We start from the raw sequence: 17,892 nt of genomic DNA on the forward strand, positions 1-17,892 counted from the left end.
ATATTAAACATCACATTCTTCTTTTATTTATACATTTTTTTATAAATCTTTATATAATTAATTAATAAATATCATTAAATAAAAATAAAATTTTTAAATAAAATGTTCTCTCTCCCTCCTCCTTCTCTTTCATTTAGTTTATAAATGAATTATAAAAATAAATAATACAATAAAATCAAAAAGACATTTTTGTTTGAGTTTATTTTATTCTTTACAATGTGAATTCGGATAACAAACTAAAATGGCGTCTTACAAATCCTCTCTGTGCTGCTATAAAAGCTACATAATTTTTTAAATTTTTAAATTGAAAATCTTTTCTTGTCAGTTAGACAAACTTATGTAAAAAAAAATTGTATTTTTAATACAGACATTACAATTGCTCACAGATATAAGAAATAAGAAATAGAGATGGGAGAATAGCAGAAACGATAGAATTATGTATCTAACAAGAAAAATACATAAAATGATGCCAACATTTAAAAAACGAAATACGAATTTTAATTTCTTAATGATAATAACAAAATTAATGTATTATGAAATATAATATAATAATAATATATTTATTTTGTTTTGCAACAACTGTCTGATTTTAGCGTTGTTTTTTTTATAGGCTGAAGAAATCAATCATATTGTAGCCATGAACCTCGCGCTGCATGGATTTTTGCTGCAGGGTAAGTTTTGCGATATTTCGATTATTACAGTAACAATAAGTAAGGCATCTTTATCAATGCAAATTAAATAGTAACAAACGATTAATTGAAATAAAAAATGAAATAATGTACAAAACATAAATATCATGTATTATATAAATCATAAATTTCATGTATTAATTATATAATGTTGTAAAAATGTAGAAATAATGTGTACAAAGTTTGTTTCAAAAGATAATAGGAATAATTTATTTTTAAATTTATTAAATATACTATACTTAAATATACTTTCTAAACAATAGTGAAGTAAGGTCCAAGAAGTGATAATATCAGAATATGCATACTCAAAATTTTCTTTTTCAGGGAAAAAACAGTTTTGCTAATGCACGATTCCACCAACGTAGATTAACTTTAATCTCGGTTTAATTTATTTTTCATCTTTTTCTAGTTCTAAGAATTAGAAAAAGATGAAAAACAAATTAGATTGATATTAAAGTAAATTAATACATTGGTGGAATCGGGCATAAAAGATTTAAAAATTTGGCCAGATATAGATCTAAAAAATTTTATTGGGCTATCAAAATTATTATGTTTAAACATGATGATACTATTGCACATTTTTTTTGTATTTCGTAATAACAACCAATTTGAACGGCCTACATAATTATTTTGATGGTCCAACAAAGTTATTTTTGAGATTTGTATTTTGTCAAATTTTTAGCTGTTTTTTTCCTTAGCTGTTTTTTTTCATATTCAAACGATCAAGGAATAAAAGTCTCTTCTCGATAAAAAAATTGAAAATTTACTTCAGAATAATAAACAACACAAAAAAATCATGACGTAATTATCAGTAAATTAACAGAATAAATTCAGAATTGTTATTAGGAATGGCAAAATCGTTGTAAATGATGTATACAGAAAGAACTTTTGTTAAAATATTTAAAAATTTAATTAAATACATCTGAAAATAATTATGTTGTATCATCAAAATAATTAAGTAAAACGTTTAAATTGCTGGAATCAAAAATTTTTACAATATTATCATCATGTTTAAGCATCGTACATATTTATTTTCATAGCTTAATAAAATTTTATTTTTAGATCTTTATGATCAAATTTTTAGATATTTCAGTAAAACTGTCCTTGCGTGTATGTCATCTAAAAAAAGTGACATAAGTTCTTCAAATCTCATGTAATCCATCTTTGAAAGATGGTCGTACAACGAGATATAATAATTTCAATTAGAAAAGGAAATTACATCAAATCATCTTTCGATAATCTTCAATTGCAGTTTGTAGAAGGGATTCTTTTATTCCATATAACTCCTGGATGATACTTTTTCCTTGGTTATCCTCTACGACGGGATACATAAACTCGACGTTCCACGATAACGTCAGTCACCATCGTCGTTTCCGAGGATTTAACGCGAGGTTGACTCGCGTGAGCGCAAACTCGAGGATGTCTCCGCACGGCGCGATTCAGCTCGTTCACTAACTGGGTTTTCGTGCCGAGACCAAGGTGTTTCCTACGTGGACGTAAACACGCGCGTGGCAATCGGATACGATTCAGGAATCGCAAATGAATCGCGAGAGCGACGCGACACGCCACAAGAATCTCGAATGAATCGCCTCGCGCAATCGTAGTTGGGGATCGATGTAAAGAGAAAAGTACGGATAATAAATATACAAATATATTAGACATATATTTCCACATAAATAAATAAAAGAAAAACTTGTTGTACAATAAACAGAGTATCATAAAATGTACAGAATACGCCAAAAGTTTGGATACAGTTTGAATATTTTATAAACAATGCAATTGAAAAAAGTTGTTTCAGACAAAAGTTGTAAAGTTTCGAAAAGATTATGTAATTATGATATTGTTTTATATTTTTTATTACATAGTACGATTTCCTTAGTTATTCTGGATAAGAAAATATTAAAATATAAATATTAAGGAGTCAGTAGTTTACGTGACATTCTATATTTTATTCTTGTTTTATTTAAAAAATTATTCATTTATCTCAAATTATTTATTTTTTGATAATTGTATCTTAATATTTTTATACATAGACTAATGAGATTAATTAATTGATATTGAAAAAGGTATATAGTTGCTTTAAAAAAAATTATGCATTTAGAATATATACCTTTTTTGAAAAACAACTGCATGCTTTCTCTACATCAATCGATTAGTCTGTGCAAAACGGTATTAGGATATATTAAAAAATGAATAGTTTATGAAATATTTTATATTTTATGTCACAATATGCGAGAACAAAATATAAAATATCTTATAAACTACTGACTTTTTGATATTTGTATCTTGATATTCTTTCATCCAGAATAACTAGAGAAATCATATTATATAACAAAAAAATATGCTTTCATTTAAAAAAAAGAGACGATCATAAAAAAATCTGAATAATGGCTCCCTCTGTAAATAAATCAAAATCATAATCATATAGCCCCCTTGAAATCTTACAATTTGGATCTGAAACTTTTTTTCAAAATTAAATTGTTTACAGAGACATTCGACTCGTATCCAAAATCCTTTTGACACATCCTGTATCTTTTCGGTCGGAAAGAAATCGGAGAACATGAAAATGAAATAATGAAACTTGAGAGCTGTCCCAGTCGCAAAATCCGCGATGTTATTACGTCGAGGCGAGGTACAGGATAAAAGTTTCAGTCATATATTTCCCCCGGTCTCTATGATACAGCCGTCGGTTTACGACGGCTTGAAGGATGGAAATAATTTCCGAGCAGTACGCTGTCAAAGCTTAACGCGTTAAGCGAGAGTACAGTCCGTGGAGTATAAATTCGCGGGGGAGGGAGGGGGGAGGGGGGGGAAGTACGGTGAAGAAGAGTACAAACGCGGCGATAATCAGCGCCGAGTGGTATCGGGAATCGGAGAACGAAAGAATGATACGGGTATTCTGTGCAAATTGCGCGTAAGCGCTTCGTCGGACCACCAGCTCTGATATAGCCAGATATAAAATATAAATCTCGAGTTCTCTCGTAGGCGCATCTACGGGGTGGCCGGATGACGCGCCTCGTTGCAAACGCAACGTTTCGCAAGCAATTGATAGAATTCGAGGAAGCGTAGGAGAACAAAGCGCGAATTTGAATTTGCGAATTTAAATTATGCAACTCCTCGCCGAACTACCGTCTTGATTTTTTTTTGTATTATTATTATTATTATTATTATTATCGAACCTTAAGCTTCTTATCTAAAACCCCTTATCTGCATGTTGTTGCTTTCGCATAGAAATTGCTTTTAAAGAGAATTTTTCTCCCCATTTTTATGGAATGGTAATTTCTTCGCGTGACTATTATTATTATTCCCTCGTAATTTCTTACCGCGCGAAAGATTCCTCTCGATTTTTTTTTACCGCGCACTCGTCGTTAAATTTATCATCGCGCGCCGGCGTTGAATACTTGAAGGCTCGGCTCTCAGGCTGCGGCTGTAATCAGATTGCAACTGATGGCTGCATGCGACGACGACTCGACGTGGCTTCGACGTTAGAGATAGATAAAAGGTGCGATCGAACGCCTACATTTCGCGCTAGATACGAGACGCCGTAAATGCGCCGGGCCGTAATAATCGAGACGCGGCTGTAGTATGACGCACCGGACGCACCGAGGCGATTATATCTGCGGATTCTACACGTTCCGCATGAAAAGTGCCGTCTATTGAAACTCGACGACGACCGACGGAATGCGGCCTCGTGGGATCATCAACGCGCGACGAGCGCGTATGTATGCATCGCGGTCGTGACACGTGGGATGTCCCGAGCATCGTCGACTCGTTTGCACATTTCATCGTCGCTGACGGAACGTGCCTTATTCCCCTGAATGGGTGATTTACGAACTTCCGTTCTCCAAGGACGGTTTTCCAGGTACACGCCGACGGGCTCGGATTTTACCGAACAAAAATTGACCTTGAACTCCGGGGGGAAACGGCTGTCGATAAAAGCGGATACTCTTCTCGAATCGAAGATTTCTTTTTTGCCATTTCGCTCAGGCATCTCGAGAAACTGAGCCGCCTCGTGTTCTTGTACGAAATGGAAATTTCATCTCGAATATATTAAGTCTCTCCGAGAGAAACCCGAAAAGGGTCCTTTTCAACTTGCTTCGCTTTCTCCCGTTTGGTTCACCGCGACCTGATTACGCGTTACGCGATGAATTTGCAGAAAGGCGAGCTAAACACGTTATTATGTAGCCGTGACTTTTCATCCGAAGTCTGTTTCTGCCTTAATTAACACCTGTGCACGTTGCGCTGATCGTTGCGTTTGATCTCGCGTTTCCGCGTGTCTTCCGGCACTTCTGTACTCGCCATATGAATCTCAAGCTTACAGCTAATCCCAGATGAAATTTCCAATGGAATTATAATAGCACGTTTGAAATAAACGAATCAGAAAACTGAGAAAGCAAGAAACGAAAGAAAATATTTTCAAATTATGAAAAAACATAATAATATCCATTCGTATATTTTTCAACCGTAGTATTCGATCGAAGAGATCAATAATCGAGTTCGAAATGCGTGAAGAGAACTTATATGTATATAATCTGTTTTTAAAAAGGCATGTTAAATCGATATTCGGATGTATCAAAATTGATTGTATTCTTTCTGATATTGACCGGTTCTCTCGTTATTCTTACTTTGTAAGCAACTATCAGCATGGAAGTGTTACACGTTCTGATAATTGGTATATCTCTTTATATATGTTGTACCTTAATTATCATTGCAAATAAAATTACGAATTGTGTGAAGATAATACTTTTAAAAATAACTTATTTTATATCTTTTTAATGAGCATTTTATGACCGATTAAATATTAAAAATGTATAATTATGTAAATAATCTTCTTTGTGTTACATATAGCTGTTAGAAGTGCGAAGTAGATATGTACGTATTTGCGAGATAAATTAATAGAATTTATTAAAATTTTGTATCTAATTGAAAAATATATGCTGCCCGAACAAAAAAAAACGACAGTACGTGTCTATAATAATAAAATAATAAAATAAATTGTATATAAGCGTAAGAATAAAATGAAATAGGAAAGAATAAAAAAAAGTCGACAAATGCAGCAAAATTATATTTTTCTGTATCACGTAAAGCAAACACGACAGATAAATAATGATGGATCGAAATAATAGAATCATTAGTTAAAAAATAAAGTTACAAATTTTATTAAATCTATAAAAACAAATTGTAGAATGATCAAGTTGAAGTCTTTTAAATTGATTATAACATTTTTAAACATTTTTATTAATTTTTCATCATCATCACTCAAATATTATTAATTTCAAAATTATTAATAAATATTAATTATTAATAAAATATTAGTTTTGTTTACTTTGAAATTACACAAAAACTTTTTTTATCTTCAATACTCTATAATAATTTATAATAATTCTCTATTTATGTACATTCAATTTGACATATTTAATTGCAGTTTTTCACAGATACATAGTTAAGATTTATAAAAATTTTGAGAGACATGCTAATGCTATTGGTTTGACTTTGGATAGCTGTTTGAAAATTACAGAAAGATGATGCTATTTTTTTAAATAAAATATAAAATAAAAAAATATAATTTTTTTTTAATAATATAATTACTCTAGTTATTCTCTAAATAGTAAAGTTTTAACGTAAAGATGTTAATAATTTAAGATATTTTATATTGTATTCTGAAATATTCTAATATAAAATATTATATTATTTATATTTTATATATTATTTATATTTTGATAATCTTAATATTTTTATGTATAAAATGATTAGATAAATCAATTGGTATAAAGAAAACACATAATTGTATTGTTTGTTTTATAAAAAAAGTATGTACTTGCATCTTGTACAATCTTTTTCGTTTAAATTTGTTGCATAAATATAAAAAATTTTTGCGATATTATTATCATACTTCCTACATAATTATTTTAGAGAGATAAAATAATTTTCAGACTATACCTAACCAAATTTTAAAATACTTTATTAGAATCATTTTTTTTTTATTTATTATTTGTCTACGTACAATTATAGAATGTAAGAAACGGATAAATATTATACTGTTATTATAAGGAAAATATTATATCCATTGCGTCTGATGTTGCGATCCAATGTGCGATAGTGCAAGAAACTTGCGTTTCGCGCAAAGGTCGCTTTGCATTCTCAGTCCAGGACTTCCCTAGCGAGAAATAAAAAACTGCGACTTTGACTTTCCGAGGTCAAATAGTAATTAGCCGAGCAGAGATATCGGGGATGCGGATCGATCATCGTCGACGATCGTCGCGTTTAATGCTCGCGAACGGAAACTCGTCACCCGAAGAAAGTTGCGGCGACTGCAAAGCATGTAACTCGCGAGAGTAAACAAACACGGATGCAGGAAAACGCGCTAGGCATTCGCGTCGCCATTCGTGCGTCCATCGAAAGTTCACAGGGCAAATGTGACAATCGCCTTTGACATTTTCGCCAATTCGATAAAATATTTTTACGCTTCGCCGATTTATATCTCTTCCCGTTTATTAACATTTAACTTTTCGTTTCCTTTTCATTTCTATGTAATCGCCATGATATGTCGCCTTTGAATGCATTATTCTCTTGCGGACATGCAATTGAAGCGTCTGAAGATAAGTGAAGATATATCAAAATCTCGATTGTTCGAAGTGAAGGGCTTTAATAAAAAAAAAATTCTCCGTTTTTCAAAAGGCCGAAACGACATCTGTGCCGTTTCCCATTGATATTACTTCCTCTCGCTTACGCGTAAGAAATTAGATAAAAGGCACGCGAAGGTAGAATATAATTAATCTTGAGACTTCTGTGTCTTGCGAATTGACCGCGGATTCGTAAGTTCACGCGTTGCTTCGCGATGATAGTCGCACTGCATTCAAGATGAATTTCTTTTACGTAATTTCACGCGATCTTCAATGCGCTTTTCATTTCGCGCACAATGCCTGCGATTGGCTTTCACTCCACTCGTGTCCGATTGATGCGTCGTGCCGCAATAAAGCGCGATAATGGAAAATTTACGTTTGTTCCGAGTAGAAACACAAAACTCTCCTTGTGCCTGAATTAGTGCCGCATTCAGATAGAAGAAATGAATTGGAAATTACGTACAGAATTACACGCGTAAATATCTAAGACATTTGGCTCGCACAATTCTCTCTCGTTAATTCTAGTAACACCAGTTACAATTCACGGAAGAACATTAAAAAAGAGATCAACCGTAAAATCCATGAAATCATAAAGTTTCATTACGGATTATTAAAATTCAGTTATATATTATATAATCATCGCAAATTTTATTACGTTATTATCCTACAAATAAAAAAAGATATCAACCTGTTTTTTTTTCCCTTTTTTTTTAAAAAAAAATAAAAACCGTGTAATCTATAAATCCTGTTCCAAAATATCTTTATCCTTCACCTTTCTCCTTCATTCTTCTTAAACGGCACGCCGCAAACACCGGTTCGTTGCAACAGATATGCAAAAATTGGCAAAAGTGATAACAGTTATCGTTCGATCACATGATAAACTTCCCTAACTTCCGTCCCGCTCTGTCTCTTTTGGCATATATATACGTACGCGTGTCTCACTTTTCTCCTTACGTAAACCGCGTAACGTGTCCGGCGCAAGGATGCGGTTAGACCTTTCGAAGCGTGTCTTTCTCCCGATGTCACGTAAGACGTACCATTTAGTCAGTCACGATCTTAATTTCACTCTTTCACGCGGCCAGACGATTATCGCGCGACGACCGCGCCACGCACTTTCGGCGATGCCCGCCAGAAAATCGAGAAAATGAGATGATTGAGGAGGGTCGAGGGCGAACACATATATTACGCTCCGCGTATTTTCTTGCGAATCGTCTTGTTTATTTACGAAAGGCAGTGCATGCATTTGGATAACTTAAAATCATCTAGATAAAGATAAGATGAAATTGACATTTAAATTTATCTTAGACAAGATGAAGGATAAGATAAATGATAAGATTATTTAAATTTATCGAGATAAAAGATAAAATTATATATTATTTATCTAGATAATTTTAAGATAATAAAAGCTTAAGCAAGACGTAGGATGTAAAAACAATATTTTTATTAAATTTTTTCTATTTATTGATTAGATAGCAAGCGCGAAACGTATTATACAATAATGCACGTAAATTAATGCAATTTTTTTCATATGATGATTTACATTATCCTAGTCACGTATGGCAACGCGATTGCTCTTTGAATAATGTTCGTTGAAAAGTATTCGATACAAGTTAAATCTAAAATTTAATCAGACTCATATTTGTATATAAAAATTTCGTAATTACTTAACTGGCATCGATTAGTGTGTGTTATATGACTTCTGTGACCGCATTGTAAATTCTACTACACGTTAACTTAGATAATTTGCAAAAGATAACACTTCTTTTATTTAAGATAAAGGTGGAAAGAATGTATACTCTGATCATCTAAATAAAAATAAGATAAAATCATTTTTTTATATAAATAATTATCTAGATATTTTTGTATAGATAAACAGCAAATTCTGGCGAAAGGCAATTAAATTTTTTCGGTTCGAGCGAGAAATTCAGATATACATTTTGCATAATTCGATTATGGAATATTCCGTAAATAAATCTGCGAATTATGCCAATTGATCACCAATTGAGCAATTAATTTCACAAATTATTTATATATTTTATTAGATTTGTAAGTCAAATTTCGAAATAATCGAAATCGGCAATGTCTATAATGTTATTCGCCCGGAGTCCTTTGTAACATCCAAATGTTTAAAAAATTAAATCGATAAATATCCAAAGCATTGCTTATTCAAATATATCCGAAATAAAGAATATCAGGATATAAGTTTGTATTTAATTGTTCGGGTCATTATCAAATTAACGTTCAAAGCGTAATAAAAGCGTATTGAAAATGCTTTGCAAATATCGAGTGTATATTTTCATTCTCATATTTTCTCATATTTTCATTTCTCATATTTTCATTTCAATTCCATATGAAACAGAATATCAAACGCATTCAACAATGGACGACTTAAATCAATATATACCCATTAAACAATGAGAATTTAAAAAAGCTGACCAAAATTCAACACGTTCAATTATAGAAGACTTAATTTTGATTCTTCAATATTTTTATAATAAATGTATAAATGTATAAATGTATAAATAAAAAAAATGTATAAATAATATTGAAAATAATAATAATTAGTATATGTTGTCTAAACAGATTATAGTATACGAGACATATTCAAAATATTTTTTTCTATACAATATATGAAAACTTAACTTAATTTTTAATTTTAGTGTGACAATGTTGAGTCGTTTTAATATTATTATTATTATCATTGTTGTTGTTGTTGTTGTTGTTATATAATAATGTGATTTGTTATTTCCTCATCATAACGAATTCTGCGTGAAATTTATAAAGTCGCAAGTCAGAAATGTCGTCTATAGTCGTTCAATGACACGAGTTGTGATTTCGCACGTGTGCAGTTTGATCGATTCGATATTTACCTCCGCGAAAAACAAGTTCGATCACGCAGTGCATTGAACGGAATCGCTCAAGGAGAAAGAAAAATTTGTTCACGTAATTCTACCCGCGATTGTTACATCGCGCTATCGAAATCGTGAAGATGTCGAGAGTCATGCCAAACAAAGTCTTGAAATCCCCGAGGTTGAAACGTTCCTTACGTGGAAATATACGTGGAAAACTACGTTTCGCAAACTCTCGATTGGAGAAAAGCATCGCGAAAGTACGCTTTCGTCGACCTTTCGAATGAGTAATAAATAATAGGAAACTTATTGGCGTGACTCATGCTTGAGGTAATTTAGAAAAAAAAAAAAAAAAAAACGATAGGATCGTTATGTAATGAATGTGTGCAAAAAAGTTGCGGGATACAAATGCGGATAAACGAAATGTTTCTTGACACCTTTGTACCGCACTTTCTTTTCTTAAATGTAGGTCAATCAACTCAATCCGTAAAGCCGTTCTTAGGTTGCGATAGCAACGCCCCGACTTTGCGAAATAATAAGTTTGGTGAGAGTTTCTCTATTCGTTAAAAAAATTTTTGTAAAGTCTTACATTTTCGCTTCATTACTTTTATTCGGCTTTATAGTGATACCGCTACGTAGTACAAATATTAGGAAATAAAACATAAGTAATCAATCCAAAAAGCTCTTATTTATTTTCTTTAAATTTTCTCTTATATAATTCACCATAAATATGCTATTTCATAAAAAAAAACCGCCGAGGTTCTTTTAAAAACATCAGCAGATTTTGCAATTTTGCAACTGTAGAAAGGAACGCTTAGAATGCGGCGCAGATTTGTTTCTTTATTGCAGCTGACGTTTAACCACAACGCTTTTTGCGATGATTGTACGAAAGAAGCTTCTCCTTTTTTTGAATGTCAATCACGTTGCGAGGCATCTATTGACATCTAGAACTATTTACAGACACCTGTCTGTGCACACCTGTATTGACCAGCACGAGAATTCATCTTCTTGTTCGTCACATACTTAATGAAACATGAATTTCTCGAAAAAAAAATCGAAAAATAAAAACAAATATTAGAATTCAGAAATTTATTCATGTAAGATTTGAAATTTAATTTATTTTTATGTTTAATTTATCTTTATAGAGAGAGAAAAATTTAATTAAATTAATTAATTTTTTGCGATTTCTTATAAATTGAGAAAAAAATTAAAACTGAATTTTATGGTAACGTCTAATTTTTTTCGCTGATATTGGATTTCAAGCTAATCTGAAAAAATACATATGTAACAAGTATCAAATATACATGACTCCCGAACAATTTTCTATCTTTATCAATGAGATGAGGGTGTTGCAGGAAACCGCAGAAACGGAAGTGATGCGCGCGAACGCGTCTTCTCTCATTAATTCTAATTAATATCCATTGACGCGGCAATACAATAGCCTCTTTCACCGAAGAAAGGCTCTGAACTTCGCATGACGACCTTTCCTCATCTCCCTTCAAAATTTCACTCTCACTTCATCACTTTACATAAATGCAACGATGATACGAGATAAGTGATGAAAAAAATTGCCTATTAAAGAAATCGCTTCCGCAATTATAATTTTTATTATATATAATTGTCTCTCTTTTTAAAAATATGAATATTAAGTATTAAAAATTATACGTATTTACTAAATTCCTGTCGAAAATACAGTAATTTTTATTTTCGTATATCCATCAGAAGCAACAGAATTAAATCTCTTTGACGTAGCCATCGAGTTTGATAAGCCGAGTTATCGCTAAAACTTTTCGCTAAAACAGCCCAATTCAATTTCAAAGTTTCCTTAAAGTTCGAATATCCATTACCAGTTCGTGCTTTCGATAACGTGAGAGGGGGGGGGGGGGAGAGAGATTGAATACATTAGGGAAAGGGACATTGCCCCCATTTGGAGATTCCATTTTATCATTATGCACCTGCATGCGCATGACTGCGGAAAGGTGCGATTCCTTTCCACGTTTCCTCTTTTCACTCTCTTCTTTTTTTTTACTCCCGACTGCTGCCAACCGATAAAAAATGAAGGGAATATGCGTCTTTTTCCTTTTGCCGCAATAAGTTTCTCATTTGTCGGGAAGAATTGACACATCTTGTGTGACAGCTGGGCGCGAAATTAATCCGTAATTTTTTTGCATTCCAATCACTTTACGATATTCTACAGCAATTGTGTATACTACTATTGAAATTTCAAAACGTTCTATGGCGACTGCATTGTCACAGCCCTGTGAGTTTTCGCGATTTAGATCAGACTTATTGTTAGAAAGGACGTATATAGGATGTTCCTTAAGTACATTGCCATACTCAAGGACCAATTTTTTTAAATTTATTTTGAAAATGCTTTTGATTTATTTAAAAAAAATTTATATAAACATGTGTTCTAAACTTAGTTAGTTTTCGAAATATAGAATGTTTTAAAAAAAATTTAAACGTGTGGTTAAGTGAGTCTGTCTATCTGAAATCATTGTTGTAAGAAGAAGACAGAAAAATTAACAGAGCCAACCGAATTCAAACTCAGAATTTTTCGTTCGTCAAAATAACATACTAGTTATTCGACTACATCAATTTGTTGTAAGATAATTATTCCAAATTTACTAACTACTAACTACTAATTTACTAATTTTACTAACATCTTATTTAATTGATCTTACAATTCTATATTTTCTATAATCAAATCTTGACATCACATTTGTTTCTAAGGAATGTGTCCCCAAATATCAAACATGCAGGGAAAATTATTTAAGCTCCCGATATGACGTACGAACCAGCACACAGCTCAAGTTCGTCTCTTTGCAAGTTTGATTAGCTGGAATTGAGCTCACATAGAGTCAGATTCTTATTTATCTCGATACGGATCGTTTACAATTCTCAGAGCTACTTACAAGGAGAAAAAGGAAGAAAATCAAATTGTATCTCATTTTTGAAATTGTAAAGCGGAAAGATTAACGAAGTCAACAAAGTCGAGTTCGAAAACTCAATCTCTTTCTTTCGCCAAAACGACATTCCATTTATTAGTATTATAGAAAGAAAAGAAACCTGCAAAAAATCAAGAAAAAATGGATATTTTCAAGTTCCTTGTCTCAAGATATGGGAAAGAAATTATAAATGTGTATTAAAAATGTGTTTTAAAATATGTTTTTTTTTTCTTAAAATTGTATCACTTACATATATATAGTATACGCCAAAAATCTGGATATAATCAAATATCTCGTAAATAATGCAGTATTGAAAAAGAAGTTTCAAACAAAAGTTATAAGATTACAGATGAAGCTATTAAATGATTTATGATCGCCATTTTTTCAAATGGAATCATATATATTTTTTATGGAATGTAATATTTCTCTTAGTTATTCTGAATATAAAAGTATTGATGTACAAATGAATCAAATGTTCTCAACAAATATGTAATTATTAAAAAAATGGAATAAAAAATCTTGACGATAGCTTTGTAAATAAATCAGTATCATAATTCTGCGGTGCCCTTGAAATTTTAGAACTTTTGTCTGAAATTTTTTTTCAAAATTATATTGTTACCAGACATTCGATTGTATACTCCCACTCTATCTATATATTGACCGTTAAACTATTTAAATGTAATAACATCCATAATACAAATAATCTGTTATGTATTATCGGTAGAATCAACAGGAATTATTCCATAGGTAATATAATTAATATTTAACAATTCTTATATTTATGTAATATCCCTATTTAAAAATTCTCTATTAAGATTAATATCTTTAAAATGATATCTTTAAAAGAATATTAGAACCTCATTTCAAGGAAAACTTTCATTTATATCTTGTTTCTTGTTTTCATAAGTAAATTAAAAAATGCAACATTTTTGTAAACATGAAATAAGTGATTAGGCAGACATTTCTCCGTTATCCATTCATTACACGTTTATCTTCAAATATGGCAACATCTTATCAATTCTCGTTTATTTCATGTTACTCCCCACTTCCTACATAATTAAAATACATTATATTAAGAAAATTGTTTACAATTTTATTTAGCAACCTATTTTCTTGATTTAACCTAACTAACTTATGCTATAAAAGTACTATTATAATTACAATTATTGATATTTGTATCTTCTTTTATCTTCTTTTATCTTCTTTTGTATTTTATAATTTTTAATAATTCATTTTTAAAAAATTAATACCAAAGATGTCATCTCTTTGAAATAAAATATAGGTCTCATGAGTATTAAGAAATCCTATTATGCATATAATTGATACAATTGTAATTAATGTATTCTATGTGGATAATTTTTAATGGAGATTTTTAAAAAAAGATTTTCAGAGCAAAAAGAAAAAACCATTCAAAAAAACCTTCTTTTCAGTATTGGATTTTTTCTTAGGAAAAAATCCGGAAAATGTGGATTTTTTCTTGGCAATTTAAATATAACAGATTGAATTAAAAATTCTTATATATATATATATATATATATATATATATATATATATATATATTGCTTATTTTGCGTTGATTAATCCATATTTGAATGTAAAATTTCTAAACGCAAATCGATATAAGTATAGACTGTCTGTGAGATTTCAGAAAGATTCATGGAACAATAGGATCACATGCAAATCTTTATTGTGTACGCGATGCCGCGTCATTAAAAGAGAAATGTACATTGCCGCATATCGATGGTCTCGGGAGGAAAATCGTCTTAATTAATATCTTCGAGCCCGAACAATTCTAATTAATGTATAACGTATCGAAAAATAAGACAATAGTGCGTGGCTTTTTCTTAGCGCGGCTCAGTCGATTGTTAACCGTTTTTCTTTTTTCTCTTTTTCACGGTGAGATTCTCTTCGATCTCCATGTCTCACAGTCGGCGAAGCCCGCGGCGTTGAAAACTGCACTCGATTCCGACTAATTACAATGATTATTGTGATTTCAGGAGAATCGTGGCGCATCGTTTGTTTTCATGCCGTTTCCCGAGGGCCATTTGCGCATTAATTAACGATTAATGGAAAGGTTCTCCTTTGTGCGGCCGCATCATCGCCATTCGCGAATTGCGGGAGGGGAGGACAGAAAAGATAACGCACGGGATAACAATGAAAATTGTGTATACTACCACGTGTACCGTGCCACGTGTGCGCCGAAGCACGCTCATTTTCTTTCGTTCCCGCGGAACGAATCGCGAGCTGCCGTAAAAGGCGTGTTCACCTTTCGCGGCACTAAGTCACCGTATCCCCTCATAACAAATACTACCTCACCATAAAATTCGCTTTTCGCAAGTCTATGAATTAACACCGCGCTAACAGAGAGAGAGAGAGAGAGAGAGAGAGAGAGAGAGAGAGAGAGAGAGAGAGAGAGAGAGAGAGGGGGGAGGGATTTTATGTTCAATTATTATAATTAAAACCGGAAATGATAATACATATTTCTAGAGCGTTATCTATAAGCGTTCCACTTTGAAAATTTGTGAAATACTGTAGTAATTGCGGCAGATTAATAATAATCTCGCATTCGATTTATTCGATTTATTCGATTTATGATCAATTGTTTTATTTATTTATTTATTCTAAGCATTTTAAATTATTGCTTTCTCTAAAAAAAAAAAGATCATTAAAAAATAAAGCTTTTTGCCGAAGTATTTCGTATAAAGACATCCGAGAAAGCAGTACTTGCGCATATATAAATATTACTTATATAAATATATACAGGATGTTTCATAGGTCATTACTTGGAAGATCTATAGGAAATTCCATAGGAAATTCCAAAAAGACAGAATAACAAGAAAGAATAAACAAGAAAGAATAAAGTTGTACCCATGTACAACTATGAAGTCCTGATCTCTGTCAAGAGATGTTACTAGGAGAAAGGGGCTGTATCTTCATGTGATGCATTCCATGTGTGCTCTTTAATTTTTAATTTTGTTAATTAATTTTGTTAATTTTGACAAAAAATGAAAGCAAAGTAATTTAAAATTTCAATACAAAAATGGCACACAGTAATTCAAAAACATTTTCATCTATGTTTATACTTTAACTTTTTTTATTATTTTTGGATCCCATCACTTTCCGAGAGTTTGACGTTTTAAAATACCTTTTGTGTGTATGTGTGTGTGTGTGTGTGTGTGTGTGTGTGTGTGTGTGTGTGTGTGTGTGTGTGTGTGTGTGTGTGTGTGTGTGTGTGTGTGTGTGTGTGTGTGTGTGTGTGTGTGTGTGTGGTATATATATATATGAGTATATAAAATAAATAAAAAGAATATATAAAACTATTATATATATAATATATAATATATATTACATATATATTATATATATGTAATATATTATATTATACATTTTATATATTAATATATATATAAAATTGTTATAGTACTATATTGCATTTTCGTACTAAAAGAGATCAGAAAATAGAAAGATTAGATCTATAGATAGATCTTTTCTGTTTGTTCCGGAGAATCGAAAATTCGTTCAAAAAGCCGGAACTTCCGGCCGAAAAGATGGCCGAAGAGATGGCAATCACACGTTAGTAACACACCATCTAAGATGTGCTGCAAAGGAAATGGAATCAAGTTTTATTTTTCGCGTTGGTTTATTTCTCTCTGGTTACCGATTCCAATTACGCCGTTCTTAGTTCTATCAGTCTCCTACAATATGCGCGCCGCGTTCATTTCACGGTGGTCGAGGAAATGAACGGTCAAGAAGTAGCGCGGGGAACAATGACAGACGCGACGCGAAGGACATTCCGTCCCGAAAGGGAGTGCCCGGGAGAGCGTAGTCGTAATAATTCTTCACTTCCTCCCGTGTGATAAACCGTCGCGGCCGGCGCGGCGCGGCAGAAACGATCGGTTTCACGAGCTTCTCGCAATTAAAGCAAACCGAGGGCAGGAGCCGTAGCTCGACTTTCACGCGGTGCCGATATATCGGGCACCGATCGATGTCCGCGACGCGGACATTCACGGCGATTTTTCACGAACCGCTCGCGAACCGGTCGCGACAAGCGTCGTTCAAGCTAATTCATTCAATTAAACTTCACTTTTATCGACTTGCTAATTTTAATCCGTTGATTAATCTATCTGTTGTATATTTTACCGTATATTTTGAATTGTAACGTGTCGCGCATATACAAATACAAATAGAATTGTCGTTTATTCAAGATCATCCGCTTAATCCGCGAATTAAAGTATACACACGGAGAAAGGATCTAACAATTTGGCTATATAAATCTAAAAATAGTTCTGTGAAATTATTAAAATAATTATATAAAGTATTCAAATTAGTTGCTGAGATATAGAAATTTTTTGCATTATTATATTGTCATGCTTAAACGCTATCCTTATATACATAATTATTCAAGAGACGTCGTTTTTAGATTTAGATCTGACTAAATTTTTAAACACTTTAACAAAAACGTTCTTCCCATATAAATTCATGAATGCCAAAAATCTGAAAATCTCTTCTCGAAATATAATTTTGAACTTTAACGAACCGTGGACACATTTCCGACTTTCTGATTACTTTCAGAGTTAACATCGTACGCATTACGCATTTCACATATAATAAACGTTGTTTCCTTGTTGAGCAGAATTATGCTTAACGCTGTCCGTGTAATCTTATTACCTTAGTCGCGATCAACGACTTCCGAGCGCTCTCGAGATTCCGCGATTAAGGCCGCGATCGCATCCGCGAATATTTTTCTCAGCCAGATGGAAATTAATCACCACGCTGACGTTGA

At 32.2% G+C, this 17,892-nt stretch overlaps 1 protein-coding gene across 2 annotated transcripts in view; it reads left to right on the top strand.

Moving 5' to 3' along the window:
- LOC105431034 (uncharacterized) overlaps positions 1-17,892 on the top strand; it is an 87,178-nt gene that overhangs the window by 39,171 nt on the left and 30,115 nt on the right. For both annotated transcript variants that reach the window (XM_089074467.1, XM_089074468.1), the window contains exon 2: positions 611-671. In XM_089074467.1, coding sequence (XP_088930593.1) covers positions 638-671 — 34 coding nt within the window. In that variant the 5' untranslated portion in view covers positions 611-637. The remainder of the gene's footprint in view (positions 1-610; positions 672-17,892) is intronic.

This window comes from Pogonomyrmex barbatus, unplaced genomic scaffold (assembly GCF_055798465.1).
Source record: "Pogonomyrmex barbatus isolate J1 unplaced genomic scaffold, ASM5579846v1 scaffold17, whole genome shotgun sequence".
NCBI lineage: Eukaryota > Metazoa > Arthropoda > Insecta > Hymenoptera > Formicidae > Pogonomyrmex > Pogonomyrmex barbatus.